The sequence below is a fragment of the Euwallacea fornicatus genome, chromosome 36, assembly GCF_040115645.1.
Source record: "Euwallacea fornicatus isolate EFF26 chromosome 36, ASM4011564v1, whole genome shotgun sequence".
NCBI lineage: Eukaryota > Metazoa > Arthropoda > Insecta > Coleoptera > Curculionidae > Euwallacea > Euwallacea fornicatus.
In genome coordinates this window covers 775,232-790,608 of record NC_089576.1, presented here as the reverse complement: position 1 = coordinate 790,608, position 15,377 = coordinate 775,232, and the positions used below count along the sequence as shown (strand labels likewise).

Below are 15,377 nucleotides of genomic sequence, written 5' to 3'. Positions count from 1 at the left end.
AACGCGACGCCACATGTTTCCCTTGGTACATTGATGTTTCGGACAAGTGCCTTATTTGCTGGTGGAAAGGTTTCCATAACTTCAGGAAGAATGCTGTTTTCATGTCAAATTTCCAAAATGCTCAATACCTGCAAGCGCAAACGGGATTCTCAATCATTCACGATCGAGGCACCCCACGGCAGTCGATGCGACATTCCTTCTCGAAACCTTTGATTGTCACTTGTGAACTAACCTGAACTAACCTGAACGTATAATCCCACGTTGAAGTTTGACAAACGTGCCTTTGACGGCCTGAGTAGAACTGTTTAAGCTTTTTAAAAATTCCGCTCTCTCCGCCTTTGGTTTTTATATACAGGGTCCGCCATTGCTCCGGCCTTGGTTCCTGGCGTCTTCGTATAAATATCAATGTGAAATGTTTAGTACAGTGCTAATTCATATCGGAAAGCTGCATGATTTAATAATATTTTTGTTCATACGGAGTGTTCCGTTTTCGCCGGGCAGCATAAGGTTATAATTTTTTTATGCCATTTGATGAAACCTTAATTCAGAAGGAAAATACACTAAAACTTTTTTTTAATTGGTTGCGGCGTTGCCACATTAGAAGGTAGTGACAGGTAATATGACAACTAAGTGACATAAGTAATTTATGCTTTTGTTAAATAGAAGCAAAGCCTACTAGAATAAATCTGTTAGATTATGACGATGCCTGTTGCAATTTGATTGAAATTTTGTAAATATCTCCATAACTGTAAATGTTAGATGAAAAGATGTTATTGCAAATTAATAGAGAATTAAAAACTACATTAGAGAGACTTGAAAAAATTATGGGTACCGTTTAAAAAAAAACGAGTTTCAGCAACTTGTAAAATTTGCAAATTAGGGCTCTTATTCAAAAGTTATGGTGCATTAAAAAAATGTTTTAAAAGTTTTAAGTACCTCTGACTTTCATTTACTACTTTGCAACAACAAATTTCAAAAAACACCAGTTTCGCGACAATTTTTTTCTGATGCTGCATTTTTAAAGAAATTTCTCTGATGCGGCAACGCCGCAACCAACTTAAAAAATGTTTAGTGTATTTTCCTTCTAAATTAAGGTTCCATCAAACGGCATAGAAAAAACTATGGGTTGCTATTTAAAAAATTATAACTTTATGCTGCCCGGCGAAAGCGGAACACTCTGTATGAACAAAAATATTATTAAATCATGCAGCTTTCCGATATAAATTAGCACTGTGCTAAACATTTCACATTGATATTTATGCAAAGACACCGGGAACCAAGGCCGGAGCAATGGCGGACCCTGTATGTAAGATCGTGCATAGTGAAATTTCATATGTGTAAATTAAAGTGATATCTGTGCAATATCTAAATGATAAAGAACTTAGTCATCCTGATAAGTCACACGAGAAAATATTTACAGGTAAACGCATTATGGTGAGTTATAGTAAGTGTTTGCATGGTAAAAGATCGACTCAAATCAAATTCGTTAAATTTCCTTAGCAATGATTTTCTATTTCTCCTTAATAATATGACTTCACAAGATACAGTTTCCTCGTCTCCAGGCATATCCCGAGACGCCATTTTACCACCAGCTTGCAAGCTACCAGCTGCAAGAAGTTTTAATTTTAAATTAAAAAAAAAATTAATTTTAATGTTAAACTTGTTTATTAAGGTATTTGATTTAAAAAAACTGTATTGAAATTTTGGGGTCAGCATGAGAGATTTGAAAACTTGCATCACTTTGAACCGTCATGCGCTTTGCCAACACTCATAGACGTGCACTGCTGCTTGAAATTCTTAGGTTTTTGTGCAACTTATCGCGATGACAAACTGTTTCCATCATTTAGATTAGCATAACGTCTGATGCTTCCAAGATAATTCTTCGTATCAAAGAGAATATATTTTTTGCTTCCTTCTGGTTTTTTCCGCTTCGTAGCTGTTGCACATTTTACGTTTTAATTTAAAAAAAAAAAAAAAAAAAAAAAAAAATCTTGGAACGATATTTCCAATGTTAGATTGTTTATTCATCAACCAGTTTCGCAGTCTAACCGTTTACGGCGTTTACATACCGCACTCCTCTGTGTTTACGTCAACCTTGCTCAAATTTCCGGAAACGCAAAGAAGCCTTAAACCTCATGAATTGTTAATGAATTAGTAGCAAATGTGGGCTATTAAATTACAAATGTAAAATGCATGTATGTATTAATTGGTTTCATGGTACTGCTCTTTTTTCTCTTTAAGTTTAGATAGAAACGGCACGCCTCTGTGAGCGTTAAAATGTTGTTACTAATTTCACGAAACGTATACAGTACTGGCCAAAATACTTGGAACCTTTTTCGCCCCGCAAAAAACAAAAAAACTTCGCATAAATCAAAACAAAGATTATTGTACTTTTTATGTTTATTAAACATATGTTTCATTTATAACAAAAGTAAAAACTCTTTAAAAAAAATTTCAATAATATTGTAAAAAATTCGAAAATGCCTGGACAAAATGGTTGGAACTCCAAACGTCCGGTAGGACAAATTTGAAGTATTTGTAATTTTAGTATTTTGTGTGATGCCCTTTTGCTCTTACTACTTCCGCCGCTCTCCCAGGCATTGCTTCGATTAGTTCTTCTATTAATCGACGATCCACATTATGCCAAACTCGTAAGAGCCTTTCGAAAAGTTCGTTTCCATTTCTGATTCTTCTCCCCCGTTCTGAACCTACGACCAACGTGGTCCCGTAAATTTTCTACCGGATTCAAATCCGGACTTGGGGCTGGCCACTTCACGGTAGTAACTTTTTCCCGCTCTGACCACTCTTTCACAAGTTTGGCAGAACGCTTAGGATCGTCGTCCTGTTGGAAAATGAAATTAACTGGCGTTGCTTCAAACGCACAGGGTTCCGTTACATCCCGTAATATGTCACGATACGTAAATCGATCCGTTTTGCCACAAATGCGATGAATGGGGCCCATGCCATGCCACGAAAGACGTCCCCAAACCAGCACGTTACCGCCACCGTGCTCGACGGTAGGCTTAATGTATTTTTCATTGAGTCTCTGGCCCTTTGGACGTCTTACATGGACTACACCATCACTGGAAATCAGGTTGTATTTCGATTCATCACTGAAAAGAACTTCTTTCCAGTCTTGTACTGCCCAGTGAACATGCTCGGGTGCAGATTGTAACAGTGCTTTGATGTTCTTCGTCCGTAACAATGGTTCCTTAGCTGGAGGATGGGATTTTAGGCCATTTTGTACCAACCTTCTTCTAATAGTTCTCGATGATATTACAGAATCTCCATCGGCCATCATTTTTTGCAAGATTTTTGAGGATGACTGGAACGGATCGCTATTCGCGAGGTTGATCATCCAGTCTTGCAGTTGTGTTTTTAGGTCTGCCTGGACGTTTTCCCGGGATGACATGACCATTTACTTGAAATTGCTTGATAATTCGGGACACAGTATTTTTCCGGAGGTTTAATCTCGTGGAAATATCTTTTTGTTCATAAAAATCGATAATTCCTTTTCTGACATCAACCGAATAGGCTTTGCCTTTTGCCATTACAATTGATTCAGATATCAAACCGAACTGACCAATAAAAGAAAATAAATAAAATATGCTAAATATGCCCTTAAAATCCGATAAGAAAAAAGTTCCAACATGATACGATTATTATTATTTATTTTTTTCTATAAAAGAATGCAAGCTAGAAATGTTTACTATCATTTTGTTGTCGAACGATATTAAGGCATATTGGCCACGTCGAATTTGTCCACATTAGAACAGAGCCATTTCAGTAATGGAGAAATTTTGGAAGTTCCAAGAGTTTTGGCCAACACTGTAGATTAACACGCACGCACTGAATTGACATTATCTTTGGAGCTCACATTACGTGTAAAGCAGTAGAAAAAACTGAAATCTAATTATGATATATCATCCTGATGATGCGATCATGAACTGCAAAAGGTCAGAGGTATTACATTAGACTTTCGGCTTTATCTGATCTTTTCCCTACTTGAGCGACATCATTGCGAATTCACCGTCCGCCTCCTTTTGAAATTCACATGCAGCAGGCCTCCGCGCTTGCGCAAATATTGCTGTGGTGATAACGAACCAAAAAAATAGCATTATTGAGTTGTTCGTTACACGTTTTGTTTAATGGCATTTCTCCATCTTTGGGGAACTTCCATGGCACCAGCCCAATAGAAATTAGATTCTTTTTGGGGAAAAACCGGTCCAAGTACTTTCTTACTTTTTTTTTGGTCGTCCGTAAAGTTTTTTCCATCAAGGCCGTTTTGCACCGACCGAAACAAATATAAAATGCAATGGAGCTATGTCCGGGGAATGAGGCGATTGTGGCAAAACGTCTCGTTCGAGCCGTAAACAATTTTAGGCCGGTGGTCAAACTTGTACGTGGTTGAGCATTATCTTGACGAAACACAACACCCTCAGCGGTCACCAATCCTGAGCCCTCCCCTACGTCGTTACTCAATTTATTCAGATGACGACGCCTTTATAATCCCACCGGGCAAATAACATAACTTTCCATCGGTGAATACCCTCTTTTGGAGTGCTTTGGGCTGGCCCATTACGCTTGGTCCAAGATCTCTTGCGTCCGACATTGTTGCAGACAATCCATTTTTCTTCACCCGTTATTGTGCGTTTCAAGAAAAGTCATTATCTTCTCATTTAGAGAGTTCCTCGAGTTCGTGTTGCATCCACGCGTCCAGTTTACTGACGTAGTCAGTTCGCTTCAAATTCTCTTCGATGCTTGATTTCGCCACGTCGAGGTTGCCAGCAATCTCCGCATGGTCAATCGGCGATTTGATCCGTCAAAGCATTTAATGTGACTGCGTCGACGCCACTGGGTCTTCCCGAGTGCGCCGAATCTTCGACGTCAAAACTACCAGATTGAAATTTGTCAAACCAGTTTTGACACAGTCAAAGTTTTGACAGCGCTGTCAAATGACATACACTATATATTGCTAGATCCAAATAAAAACGGCACGATTTATGGTGGTTGTACTCATTCAATGGAAAAATATGCGAAGACTTTATGGACGATCTAATACATCCCTTATACTGGGTGTCCGGAGAATGGGACGAATTTTAATATGTATCAAAACATAAGTTTCAATGAAAATTGAATTTGTTTTCTTTTTTTTACAAACATCAAGTAAGATCTTTCGTTTTAAGTATGAAAAATTACACCTGCCATATGGCCATTTCTAGAAGCGCGGCACTGAATAATGCGTTCATTGAAATTCGTGATGAGGCGTTCACAAAGAACTTGCGGGATGCTGTTAATAACCTTTTTAATCTCAGCCTTCAATTGCTGTATTGTTTGTGGTTTGTTGACATAAACTTTTGATGGAGTAAATTCCCACAAAAAGAAATCGCGTGGCGTAAGATCGCGTGGTTTGGCAGGCCACTCTTGGTTATCACGTAAAGAGATGACTCTTTAAGGAAGCTTTGCAGAGGGATCGCTCCGCGGGATGTGTGATGGGTCACACCACCTTGCCGAAACCAAAAATCGTCATTTTTCGCACGTTCGAAAATTGGATAAAACCTGTCAGGAGGCATGTTTCCGTAAGGATCTCCATTTGCAGTGACAGCCCGCCTTATCTTCAAAAAAGAGCGGCCCGATCCCCCCTCTTTCCCAGAGCCCACACCACACAGTCGTGCCTGGTGAATGCATCTGATGATTCGCACTCACTCACGAATGCCCCCACGTTGCCCCAAATTCTGCAATTCCATTTATGTACGTATCCATTGCGGTGGAAGTGCGCTTGATCCGAAGAATTTTTTTTTTGTGAAATTCTCCTCTTTCGCTTATCGAACGAAAACTCATCGAACAAATCGATGTTTCTTTCTATGATGAGCAGACTTCAACTCTTGTGTCAGTAGAATCTTGTAGGCGTGCGTTTTTCGATCTTTCCAAAGGATTTTACGCGGGGAAGATGGTGATAAAAGAAGAAATTATTGAGCTCGTCGGCGGCGGACCGATCTTCCGAGGTTTGCGGCCTCATTGTTGCGCACGACGGCGATGTTTTCGTCGGTCCGAGCCGAACGTCGTCGTCCTGTTGTTTTGATACCTGTCACAGAGCCACCGGCTTCGAACTCCCGAGTCAATTTATGAACTGCTAATTCGTTTGGAGCAACATCACGTTCAAACCTTCTGCGCAACTCACGGACGGTTGCCGTGGGACTTTCATCGCTTTTGTAATAACTTTTAATCACTTCAACGCGATGCTCAGTTGTCATCTGCTCCGCGATGGGAAACGCTATCAGCTTATACAGTAATCGGAACGTTGGAATGTAACGAGAATGACTAATACCATGGCAACCATTCGTAATGTAACGATAGAATTTTTCATATTTAATTGGGGAATGTTGCTTGATATATCCACAAAAAAATCAATTCAATTTCTATTCAAACTTATGTTTTATTACATCTTGAATTTCATCCCTATTTTTAGGACGTCCCCTTCAAGCCACAACCATATTTACAATGGTTCCAAGTATGCATTTGTAACATTAATTGGTTATATTTGAAAAAATGCATATTTCTTTGGTTTATCCCGTTTCCTACGCCTCTGGATTTTTCGGTGCAAGTGTGTTTCGTAACAGAACGACTTTGTTTGTTTTCCTATCATCAATAAATGTTTACGCTTCTGATAGCTTATACGCAAATGTCGTATATGGATTATGTTAATCTACGAAATCGCATTTGATTCATAAGCGTATCAACTTAACGTCTTCATTTCCATATTGCTGCAATGCCGTAAATAGCCATTTCCGATCTCCAAGTCTCCTCGGGATTTTACTCGTTTTTGGAAAAAAGAAATGGCGCACTACCGAAAATCGTGCAGAATCGTCATTGATCATCATCATCATCGATCAATTGAAATGCGAACTAAACGTGGCAAATGGTGGACTCGAATCCGAAATTAACTGATGGAAGCACAAAGGGCGCCCTCGGTCAGCTTGAAACCCCCAATGAGCCTCCACGTGAGCTTATATGATCAAGGAAAATAACCAACGAACTAATGTAGGGCCGGAGTTTCGACAGATTTTAGCACGATTGAGGCGAAGAGTGCTCTAAGTGCGGCAATAAAATTGTGTTAACTGAAGTCCAAACTGTACCTCCTCGGTTAGTTCTACGAAGAGCATAAATTCCATGGGAACTTCAAGTCTCTCATGCGCTCATCAGCCTTTTAACAGTTCGACCTCGAATGTGCCTAAAACCATCTCATATGTTTCCTTACTTCACTCTTGTTTCTAGTTTCATGCCTCCTTGCTTGGACCCCCCTTCGATTCATATTTTCTGTTTCTACCGAATCAACGTCCGCAATACAGAGTGTTTCCTGGACCTCCAGCGCGAAGTTAAGGAAACCTTTCTTCTCAAGAATAAAAGTTATTTTATACGCGTGAATGTATGTTCCGAATCGCCTCTCATTTCCGAAACACTCGGTGTTTAACAAGCAACGCTCGCGTCTTGCAAAGGGTTCGACAATAATTTGGAACAATATTGGATTTGCGTGTCCTGTTTAGTGGCGTCCGTTTGTTTTTAGGTTTTGTCGTGGTGGGACGCGGGACGGATTTTTAACTGCCGCATTCGAAATCGATGGGAGAAGTGCTGAGCCTTCTGAGTCCCGTTACTGTTGTGTGGAATTCCGGCGGAGCAGTCCCGCGGGCTCGCCCCGGAAATTCCCGGACGAACTCCGGATCGACGCAGGGAGTTTTTTTTTTTTTATAGCGAAAAAAGCGTCTTTTCCTGGACTTCGACACGGCGTTCCTGGAGAGGACGCCCGTTCCGAATGTACGTACGTCCACGCGTACGTTGTTCCTCCCGTTTCGACCCGTGGAACGTTACCCCGGGTCAGCGCCGGTACCTACGTGCGATCCAATTCCAAACGTTCCGACAATTATTCACGAAGCATAGCAATCAAAACAATAACGAGTATACCCATTATACCCACTAATCCCATACCCACCTACCTTAATTCGAAACACGTCACTGCCGTTTTAGATACAAAGAAATCAACCCATTTTTAAGACTTTTTCGTACGTTGTACCGTTTTTTGTACATTTTATATAATATATTTGTAATGTGTATATATCTGCTGTATTATTATAATTTATTACGTAATTGTATTGAAGGCGACTCAAAAGAAATGTCCATATAATTTTATCGTTGTTGTCGTATTAACCGTATGAATGCCAATTTTGTACGTAAAAGTTACCAGTGCAACCAAGTATGTGTACAAAACTTTGTTCCTTTATTAAGGTTTTTAAATTTATTGATATAATAGAGCTATCCTTTCTATTCGAGACGTATAGTATAAAGTCACATATAAACGACTCACTTTTTGTATTTATTTTATGTTTTGTGAAATTTTTTTTTGTATATTTCTTTTGGTAAGACCGTAAAAAGTCAGATCAAATTTACACTCGATGTGATATGTAGTATATTTTGACGGAAGCGGACGAGACTATTATAATTGTACAAACAAATTACTAGAAACTATTATAGAGAATGTTACCATTTTATTGGCCACTCCCAATTCTCCTCTGCCGCAGCAAGATCGGTCTGCATGAAGGAGTTATATTTTGTGATCCAGTTTGTTGCAAAATATGCCACAGTCATTATAATGTAAATCTGATAATTATTAATAACGTAAGCTGTACTTATTATTTGTCTGTTTTTATTTTCTTTTTTTGCGAAAGCAATGGAAGGTCTTACGCGTCTGATGCCTCAGACGACTTACCAGATGTATTTATTATACATCGCTTTGAGTTACCGTTATTCTTTATTAAAGTAAGGTTATCTGAAGCTTGTTTATTAGTGAATAAAGCAAATTATTGAAATAACCGACTATGTTTTTCCGAAACGATTTAGCTAATTGTTTGCTACTGAAGGGTAATTGTACTTGTCATTTCTAGCTAGTTCCCGTTGGACAGCGTTTTTGGCTCCCAGTTACAGGCGCAAATACCGAGCGGGGTTATGTGGATTGATGGGGCCCGTGTGGTTTAAGAAGTCGTATTCTAAATAGCGAGGAAAAAACCCGTTATTCCACATAATGCAACATACCCTGACTTTCAGCAGAACCGCAACGCCACGAAGAGCGCATCGCGCAAGCTCGAAATTCTGGCATCGCGTTGGGTAATGGATAAAAACGATCAAAATATCAAAAAGGAAAATTATTGCGAATAAGCGTAGAAATTTAATAATAATTTAATAACGGGCGGTATCTCCCCCCAAATTGATGCATTCCTGCGAGCGACGTGGCGTGCTCAAAATTAAACTGTCACCATCTTCCTGCGGTGGTGTACCCCGGGCGATCTGCGCCTGCTCGCGGAGTTCATCTATGGTCTCTGGAGGGCGAGCTAAACGTTGAAGTCTCCGACCCGTTACATGCTCTATTGGGGACAAATCTGGAGACCGAGCTGGCCAAGGCATAGTATTCAGCTTCCAAACACCTCAAAGTATCGTTGGCTACGTGTGGTCGCGCATTATCTTGTTGAAACGTGCTTCCAGGATGGTCGCGCATGTATGGTACAAGAACCGGTTCTAAGACACTATTAACGTACCTCTGAGCATTTAATCTATCATAATTTGAAGACTAGAGGAGACCGACTACCGTACTGGATGGCACCCCGAACCGTGACACCTGGTGTTAAACCGGAACGACGCCTTTCCAAAAAGTCCGAATTTAATCGCTCTCCTCTGCGCCTTCCAACACGTAGCCCCGTCCATCAGATCGCCATAAACAAAGTCGGCTCTCATCACTCAACGCGATTCTTCTCCACTCATCCGCCCATTGCACTCTCGGACGACACCACTCCAGTCGGGCCCCCCTGTGGTTTCGTGATAATGGAAGCCGACGCGTAGGACGATATGAATTTAGTCCAAGACTTCGAATTCTGCGATACATGGTACTAAGGGAGACCCTTCGATTTAGGGTGGCTACCCAAGAGAAGGAACTGTTTGAAGCGGGGCGCCTGTCGCCGAACGACGGAATCGCCGGTCTTCGCGTCATTCTTGGACGGCCATGATGACGATTTACTGACCCTTCGTTAGACCAAGCTCTTAGCACTGTTGATGCGTTTCGATCCAATCTACGTGCAATTTCGCGACAAGGTGAACCTGCCTCGTGCACACCGACAATTCTTCCCCTTTCAAAGGGAGTTAACTCCCGATAACCTGCGTTTTGGCGTCCACGAGGCATTTCGCGCTACCGCACATTCAATATGGTACTAACGGTAGTACCTTTATCGCTATCCGCCTGTAAAAAAATTTGCAAAAAGGACGATCGTCGCAGATAAAAAAGTATAGAAAAACTTCGTATCGCATTAAAATGCGAACTTGAAATTTTTATCATTTTTTTCTCTTTGCAAGTCTGAAATACCAAAATTCCAAATACATACAGTGCGTTCTTCTTGGTGTTGCGGTTTCTTTGAAAGTCAATGTACTACGAACGTGGTTTTATCAATGAAAAAAAACACAGACACACACACGTTGAAAGTGTATTGATGCCTTACCCAATGGTTGATCGTACTCTGGCAGTATTTCCGAATAAATTGCATCATCAGGGGCATTATTTGCGTGTGAATTGTTGACAAATGTAACTATCTCTTCTCCGCTGATCTGACTCGATAATTTTTGAGGTCTTTCAATAGTTGTCTGGTCCTGGAGTGGTTCATTCGCTTCTTTAGTGAAGCAGAAAAGATTTTTTATAAAATTGTTGGCTACGGGAACAGAAAATCAGTTGTTAATAACAATATTATGTAGCAAATATAATTATAAAATTAAAAAAAAAAAATATATATATATATATATATATATATACAGTGTGACCCACATAAGGGCGGGACGCCCCTGTAAAATTTTTATTTGCGGTCCGATTTTTATTATTTTTTTTTATATGTCGTAAAGCATCAAAAACTCTAGTTTGTGAGAAGTTCTTGTCGTGCTCACTTAAAATCCAAGAACCGCTTTGCTCCTTTTTCATGCCGAAAATTCAAGAAAAGACATTAGGGATTTTTCTATTTTAAATTTAACTATAATAATATCTTTAGAATATTTCAAAATGGTTGTATCTCAAATCTCGTTGAAAAATATTGATTAATAAAAAAGTTATTATATAAGATCAAAATCGGACCGCATATAAAAATTTTACAGAGGCGTCCCGCTCTTAAGTGGGTCACACTGTATATATATATCAATCACATTACGATCACTTCAAATCAGTAGTTGTGTCGCATTTGTACGAGGCTATTATTGACTCCTCCTTTGATCATCTAAGAATTTACAAAACAGTTCTCAAAGGTTTGGAGGGAACGTTTATGAAAAGTAGTAAAATTTCAATTTACTGTTTGCTTTAGAAGATATTTCAGCATATAGTGTTGAAGCTATTTAATGCCGAAAAAATGAACATACCACAGAGTTTCGTCGGAACAACTCGGTGAGAACGCATTTTTCACTGTCTTCACATTAGGATAAATAAGTCACGTAACAGTTCTGAATTGTAGAACTTTTTGAAAACACCCCGTATCTTCTGCGAAATCAAAGCGACGATGACTTTTTTGCCGCCGTCGACTGTTCTTTAGAGACGGAAAAAATCGAAAAATGGCGGGAATCTCAGAAACTGTTTCCCGAACAGAGATAATTTAGGAATCCGTTCGCAAAGGCGTGTTTGTAGCCTCGTACAAGCTGGCATTTCATTTGCCGTCGGGTTGTGTGAATTGTTCACTGTTCAGCGAAATGTTCACAAAGTTCAAGCACCTTCGATGCCCACATTCTGCTTTATCTTGTAAATACCTAGGACGCATGCACCGCTTCCATCCTCAATCCAACCATTTTTCCTCACGCAGTGACATCCGATTGCAATAATACTAATCACAACCAGACCAGCACAACCGATGGTTATCGCAAATGGGAATACGTTAGCTGTGTTGCAGTTATCCCCGGGATCGCACAGTCCAAGCCCGGTACGGTCCTTACATTCTAGAAGCAGCTAAATTAAGTGCCGTTTCATTCATGAATTTGCTAAGCAAACGTACTCTCCGAACAACCGATTCCGGTCCATCCAGGGCTACAAATGCAAGTACCATCACTGTGATTGCAAGACCCAGTGGAGCAACGGCAACTTTGGCTACAGTTCCTTCCCCAAAAGCCTTCCGGACACTTTTGGGAGCAATCCGGCTTGGTCCAACCGTCGTTACACAAGCAAGTGCCAGTTACGTGGTTGCAAGTTTCGTTGCTGTTCTGACATTTGCATTTCAACTCGCAGTATTCTCCATAGTGTCCCTTTGGACAAAGTTTATCGCATCTGCAAGCACATTTGTTTGTCGAGGGAAAAAATTGAAATGCTAAAAAAACAGGCAGACTGATCGCTCTTTCGCACCCGGGGTCAGTCCATATTGAATCGAGTTGACTTCATCCTGAACAAACCAACTCAACTTAACAAGAAGGCGAACAAAAAACGTAGTTTATTGATTATGCCTAGTCCTTGAAAAATACATTAGAAGTAAGTGCGCACAATATTGTATAAGGGGTCTCGAGGGGTTAATTTGGAATTTTCCATTCCAAATCGCAGATTTTACAATCAAATGTTTGGAGAATTCAAATGTCGGAGGAAAAACCAACTAAAGTATGCTAAGTAAACCCACTCGACAGTAGTGCAGCACAACATTTTGATTCTACTGAGGAACACTTTCATTACCTCTTCTGCCCGTTCTAATAATCGTCAAGAGAATCGGACTGGTAACTTACGAATATCCTTTGTAGCCCGGATGGCACTGGCAGTTACCAGTCACGTGGTGACAATACCCATTTTCGCATTTGCATTCTTTGGTGCAATTATTGCCGTAGGTACCCGACACACATCGATCCTCGCAATGGTAGCCAGTGAAACCTGGATTGCAATGACACTCGCCATTGGATGGGTCGCAGCGAGCTTGAATGGGGCAGTTGCAGGTACTACTGCAGTTCTCACCATAGCGTCCGTGGGGGCAAGCTAAGTATGCACTGTTGAACCGCACACAAGATTCTCATAGTCCTCGACCACTTACTGACGTTGCAGTTATCTCCTCCAAAACCCTGATTGCATTGGCACTTATTGGGAGCGACACAATGACCATTGAAACAGTCATTGCTACACTCAGGTACGCAAAGATTTTCCGCCAAATTTTTACTGTATCCATCGCAGCATACCTCAATTTCCTTCCATTTAATGATATGTTGAACCTTTTTCACTTTTTGCTGTTTTACTTTGAGCTCATCACAGATGGGAGAATTTTCTGGACAAAGCCAATCGTCATACAGGGGGTCGTCTACGATTACTTGTTCCTCAGGATAACTGAATGTAGGTTTATTTATTTATTTATGTTTAATATAAGTAATATTAGCATCTACACTTACCTTACTCTCTTGAGACAGACGTTATCGCCCTCAAATTTAGCTAATGATATAATTAAATTTAATACGAGTAGTGCGAATGAAGCAGACAGCGTGATTTCCATTGTGTTGTTAAGATTATGTGCGTAGTTTATTATTAGGAATTATAACAGTTTTCTATGTACTATCCATCTATGTGGCCTTTCTGATTGCACAGAACATCTCGTAAAACGACTCAACTATCGAAGAACGACCATGTTCCTTGAGGAGTCTTTCTGAAGACAAAATCAGAACTAATTTTGCAAGTACACAATCCGTTTTTACTGTAAAATTTCCTTACGGTGAGCGCACTTAAGGTGCGAATAAGTGAAAGTTCCAAATAACACAAGAACAGGAAAAAATTCGGAAACCTACCTGCACAGACTCCTTGTGACTTTAAGCACATTAATCGCACTTTCTAGAGCACTAACATCACAAATTTTTGTACCAATTTAAATTTATCTTATCAATTTCAGGGCGTGTCCTACAATCATAATTAGATATGAAACGTAGAATTTTCTAATAAACATGGGGGATTCCAAAAACCACGGCAGGAGCGAGTATTGGGTTCTGAAGCGCAAAAACTGGGGAGATTAAGCTAGACTTGCGTTATACAAGAGTCGCTCGTTTTCATTCTGTAGTGTGTGAAAATAACCGGAACTGCACGTCTTCCGAACGTCCAATTACGTCGTTCTCATGTTGGCCCTGCCAAAATTTACCACACAGCCCAAAAACGACGATCACACAATTCCCTTTTGATTCACGTTACGACCGCACCTTTGCTCAATGTTGTACTCTCACCGTCCGATCGTGAGTGAGGCGACATCTAACGGCGTTTTCCCAATCACGCCGTTCTCGTTGACTTGCGAAAACTTACCTGCAAACAACGAAAAACATCAATTAAGACTACCCCGTCCAAAATTGAGCCACGTCTTACCCCAATCTTCTACTTCCGTCGTCCCGTCCTGTGTGTGGGACCATCAGCGGCGCTACCTCTTCACTCAGAGGAGCTCCCTCCCTGCAAGGCCTTAAACTTTACATCCTATCGCACTTCCCCACATTAGGTCGCGGTTGAGGGTGGCGATTAAAGATGAGAGAGCACGGGTGGAGGCCTCATGTTAATGAGCGTCGCGGGAGAAACGCACCTCCGAGTGTTAACGTCTTGAGCACTATCACTTTGACATTTACCATAAAATGGGAAAAAAGGTTTTTGGCGATACCCATTACGGTGTACGACGTTAAATGACAGCTGCACGAACTTTCGATCACTAAATGTCAGTTACACGACGCACCTTTTCAGTCAGCAAGTGTTAGCCACACGTCCACGTTAAGTCACTAAAGATTAGCTACTTTAGTGACGTATCTCACGAATATTTGAACGAGAAAAACGGCCGGTTACCTCGAGTTTATCACCTATCAAACGGTATTGGTCCAAAAATACACAAAAAAACTTTACAGTCTGCCTTTTGCAAAAATACTAGATACTGCATATGTAGGTTGAACGATAGTGATACAATGGCTTCTAAATATTCAAAAAATGTTTTTTGCAAGCTCACTGCTCACCAGTTGAATCCCGCTAAAGATACGTGAACAGAAAAATATCACATAGCTACAAAACTTTTGCATCACCTTGATTCGCCGGTATTTTATTACGTAGTACAAAAACTGTATAAATATTTATGAATTAATGATTTTTTTATTAAAAATGAATTAGTTTGTACCGTAATTAAATTTTAAACAACGGTTAAACACAAAAAAGAAAATTTTTATTCAAAATTTCTAAACCAAAAAGGAAATTAGTAATAACGGTATATTTCCACCCCTGGTATCATTACAAGGTCCAAAACGTCGCTGCACGCTTCGGATGTAGTTAGCCATACGATCTTGAGGAATGCGCTGCCATTCTTCTGCAGCAACAACAACGAACTGCTGGATGTTTTTGGGCG

The 15,377-nt window shown here is 40.3% G+C and overlaps 1 protein-coding gene and 1 long non-coding RNA gene across 4 annotated transcripts; one reads left to right on the top strand and one right to left on the bottom strand.

Annotated features, from left to right (window-relative positions):
- The first annotated feature begins 307 nt into the window (after positions 1-307).
- On the top strand, positions 308-8,864 carry LOC136349183 (uncharacterized). The gene is made up of 2 exons (XR_010733771.1): positions 308-356; positions 1,312-8,864. It is a non-coding gene; the product is annotated as an uncharacterized lncRNA (long non-coding RNA).
- Positions 8,329-14,143, bottom strand: LOC136349182 (protein draper-like). Of its 3 annotated transcripts, none has more exons than XM_066300569.1 (8): positions 13,807-14,143; positions 13,417-13,667; positions 13,068-13,354; positions 12,769-13,012; positions 12,057-12,325; positions 11,779-12,000; positions 10,536-10,742; positions 8,329-9,038 (listed from the first exon to the last, which is right to left on the bottom strand). In XM_066300569.1, exons 2-8 carry the CDS (start codon positions 13,515-13,517, stop codon positions 8,971-8,973), a joined length of 1,398 nt encoding a protein of 465 aa, XP_066156666.1. In that variant the 5' UTR covers positions 13,518-13,667; positions 13,807-14,143; the 3' UTR covers positions 8,329-8,970. The 3 variants fall into 3 exon arrangements, with proteins under 3 accessions (XP_066156666.1, XP_066156668.1, XP_066156667.1); XM_066300571.1 differs by having other exon boundaries at positions 11,815-12,000; positions 13,807-14,135; XM_066300570.1 differs by having other exon boundaries at positions 13,417-13,663; positions 13,807-13,852.
- Positions 14,144-15,377: the final 1,234 nt, after the last annotated feature.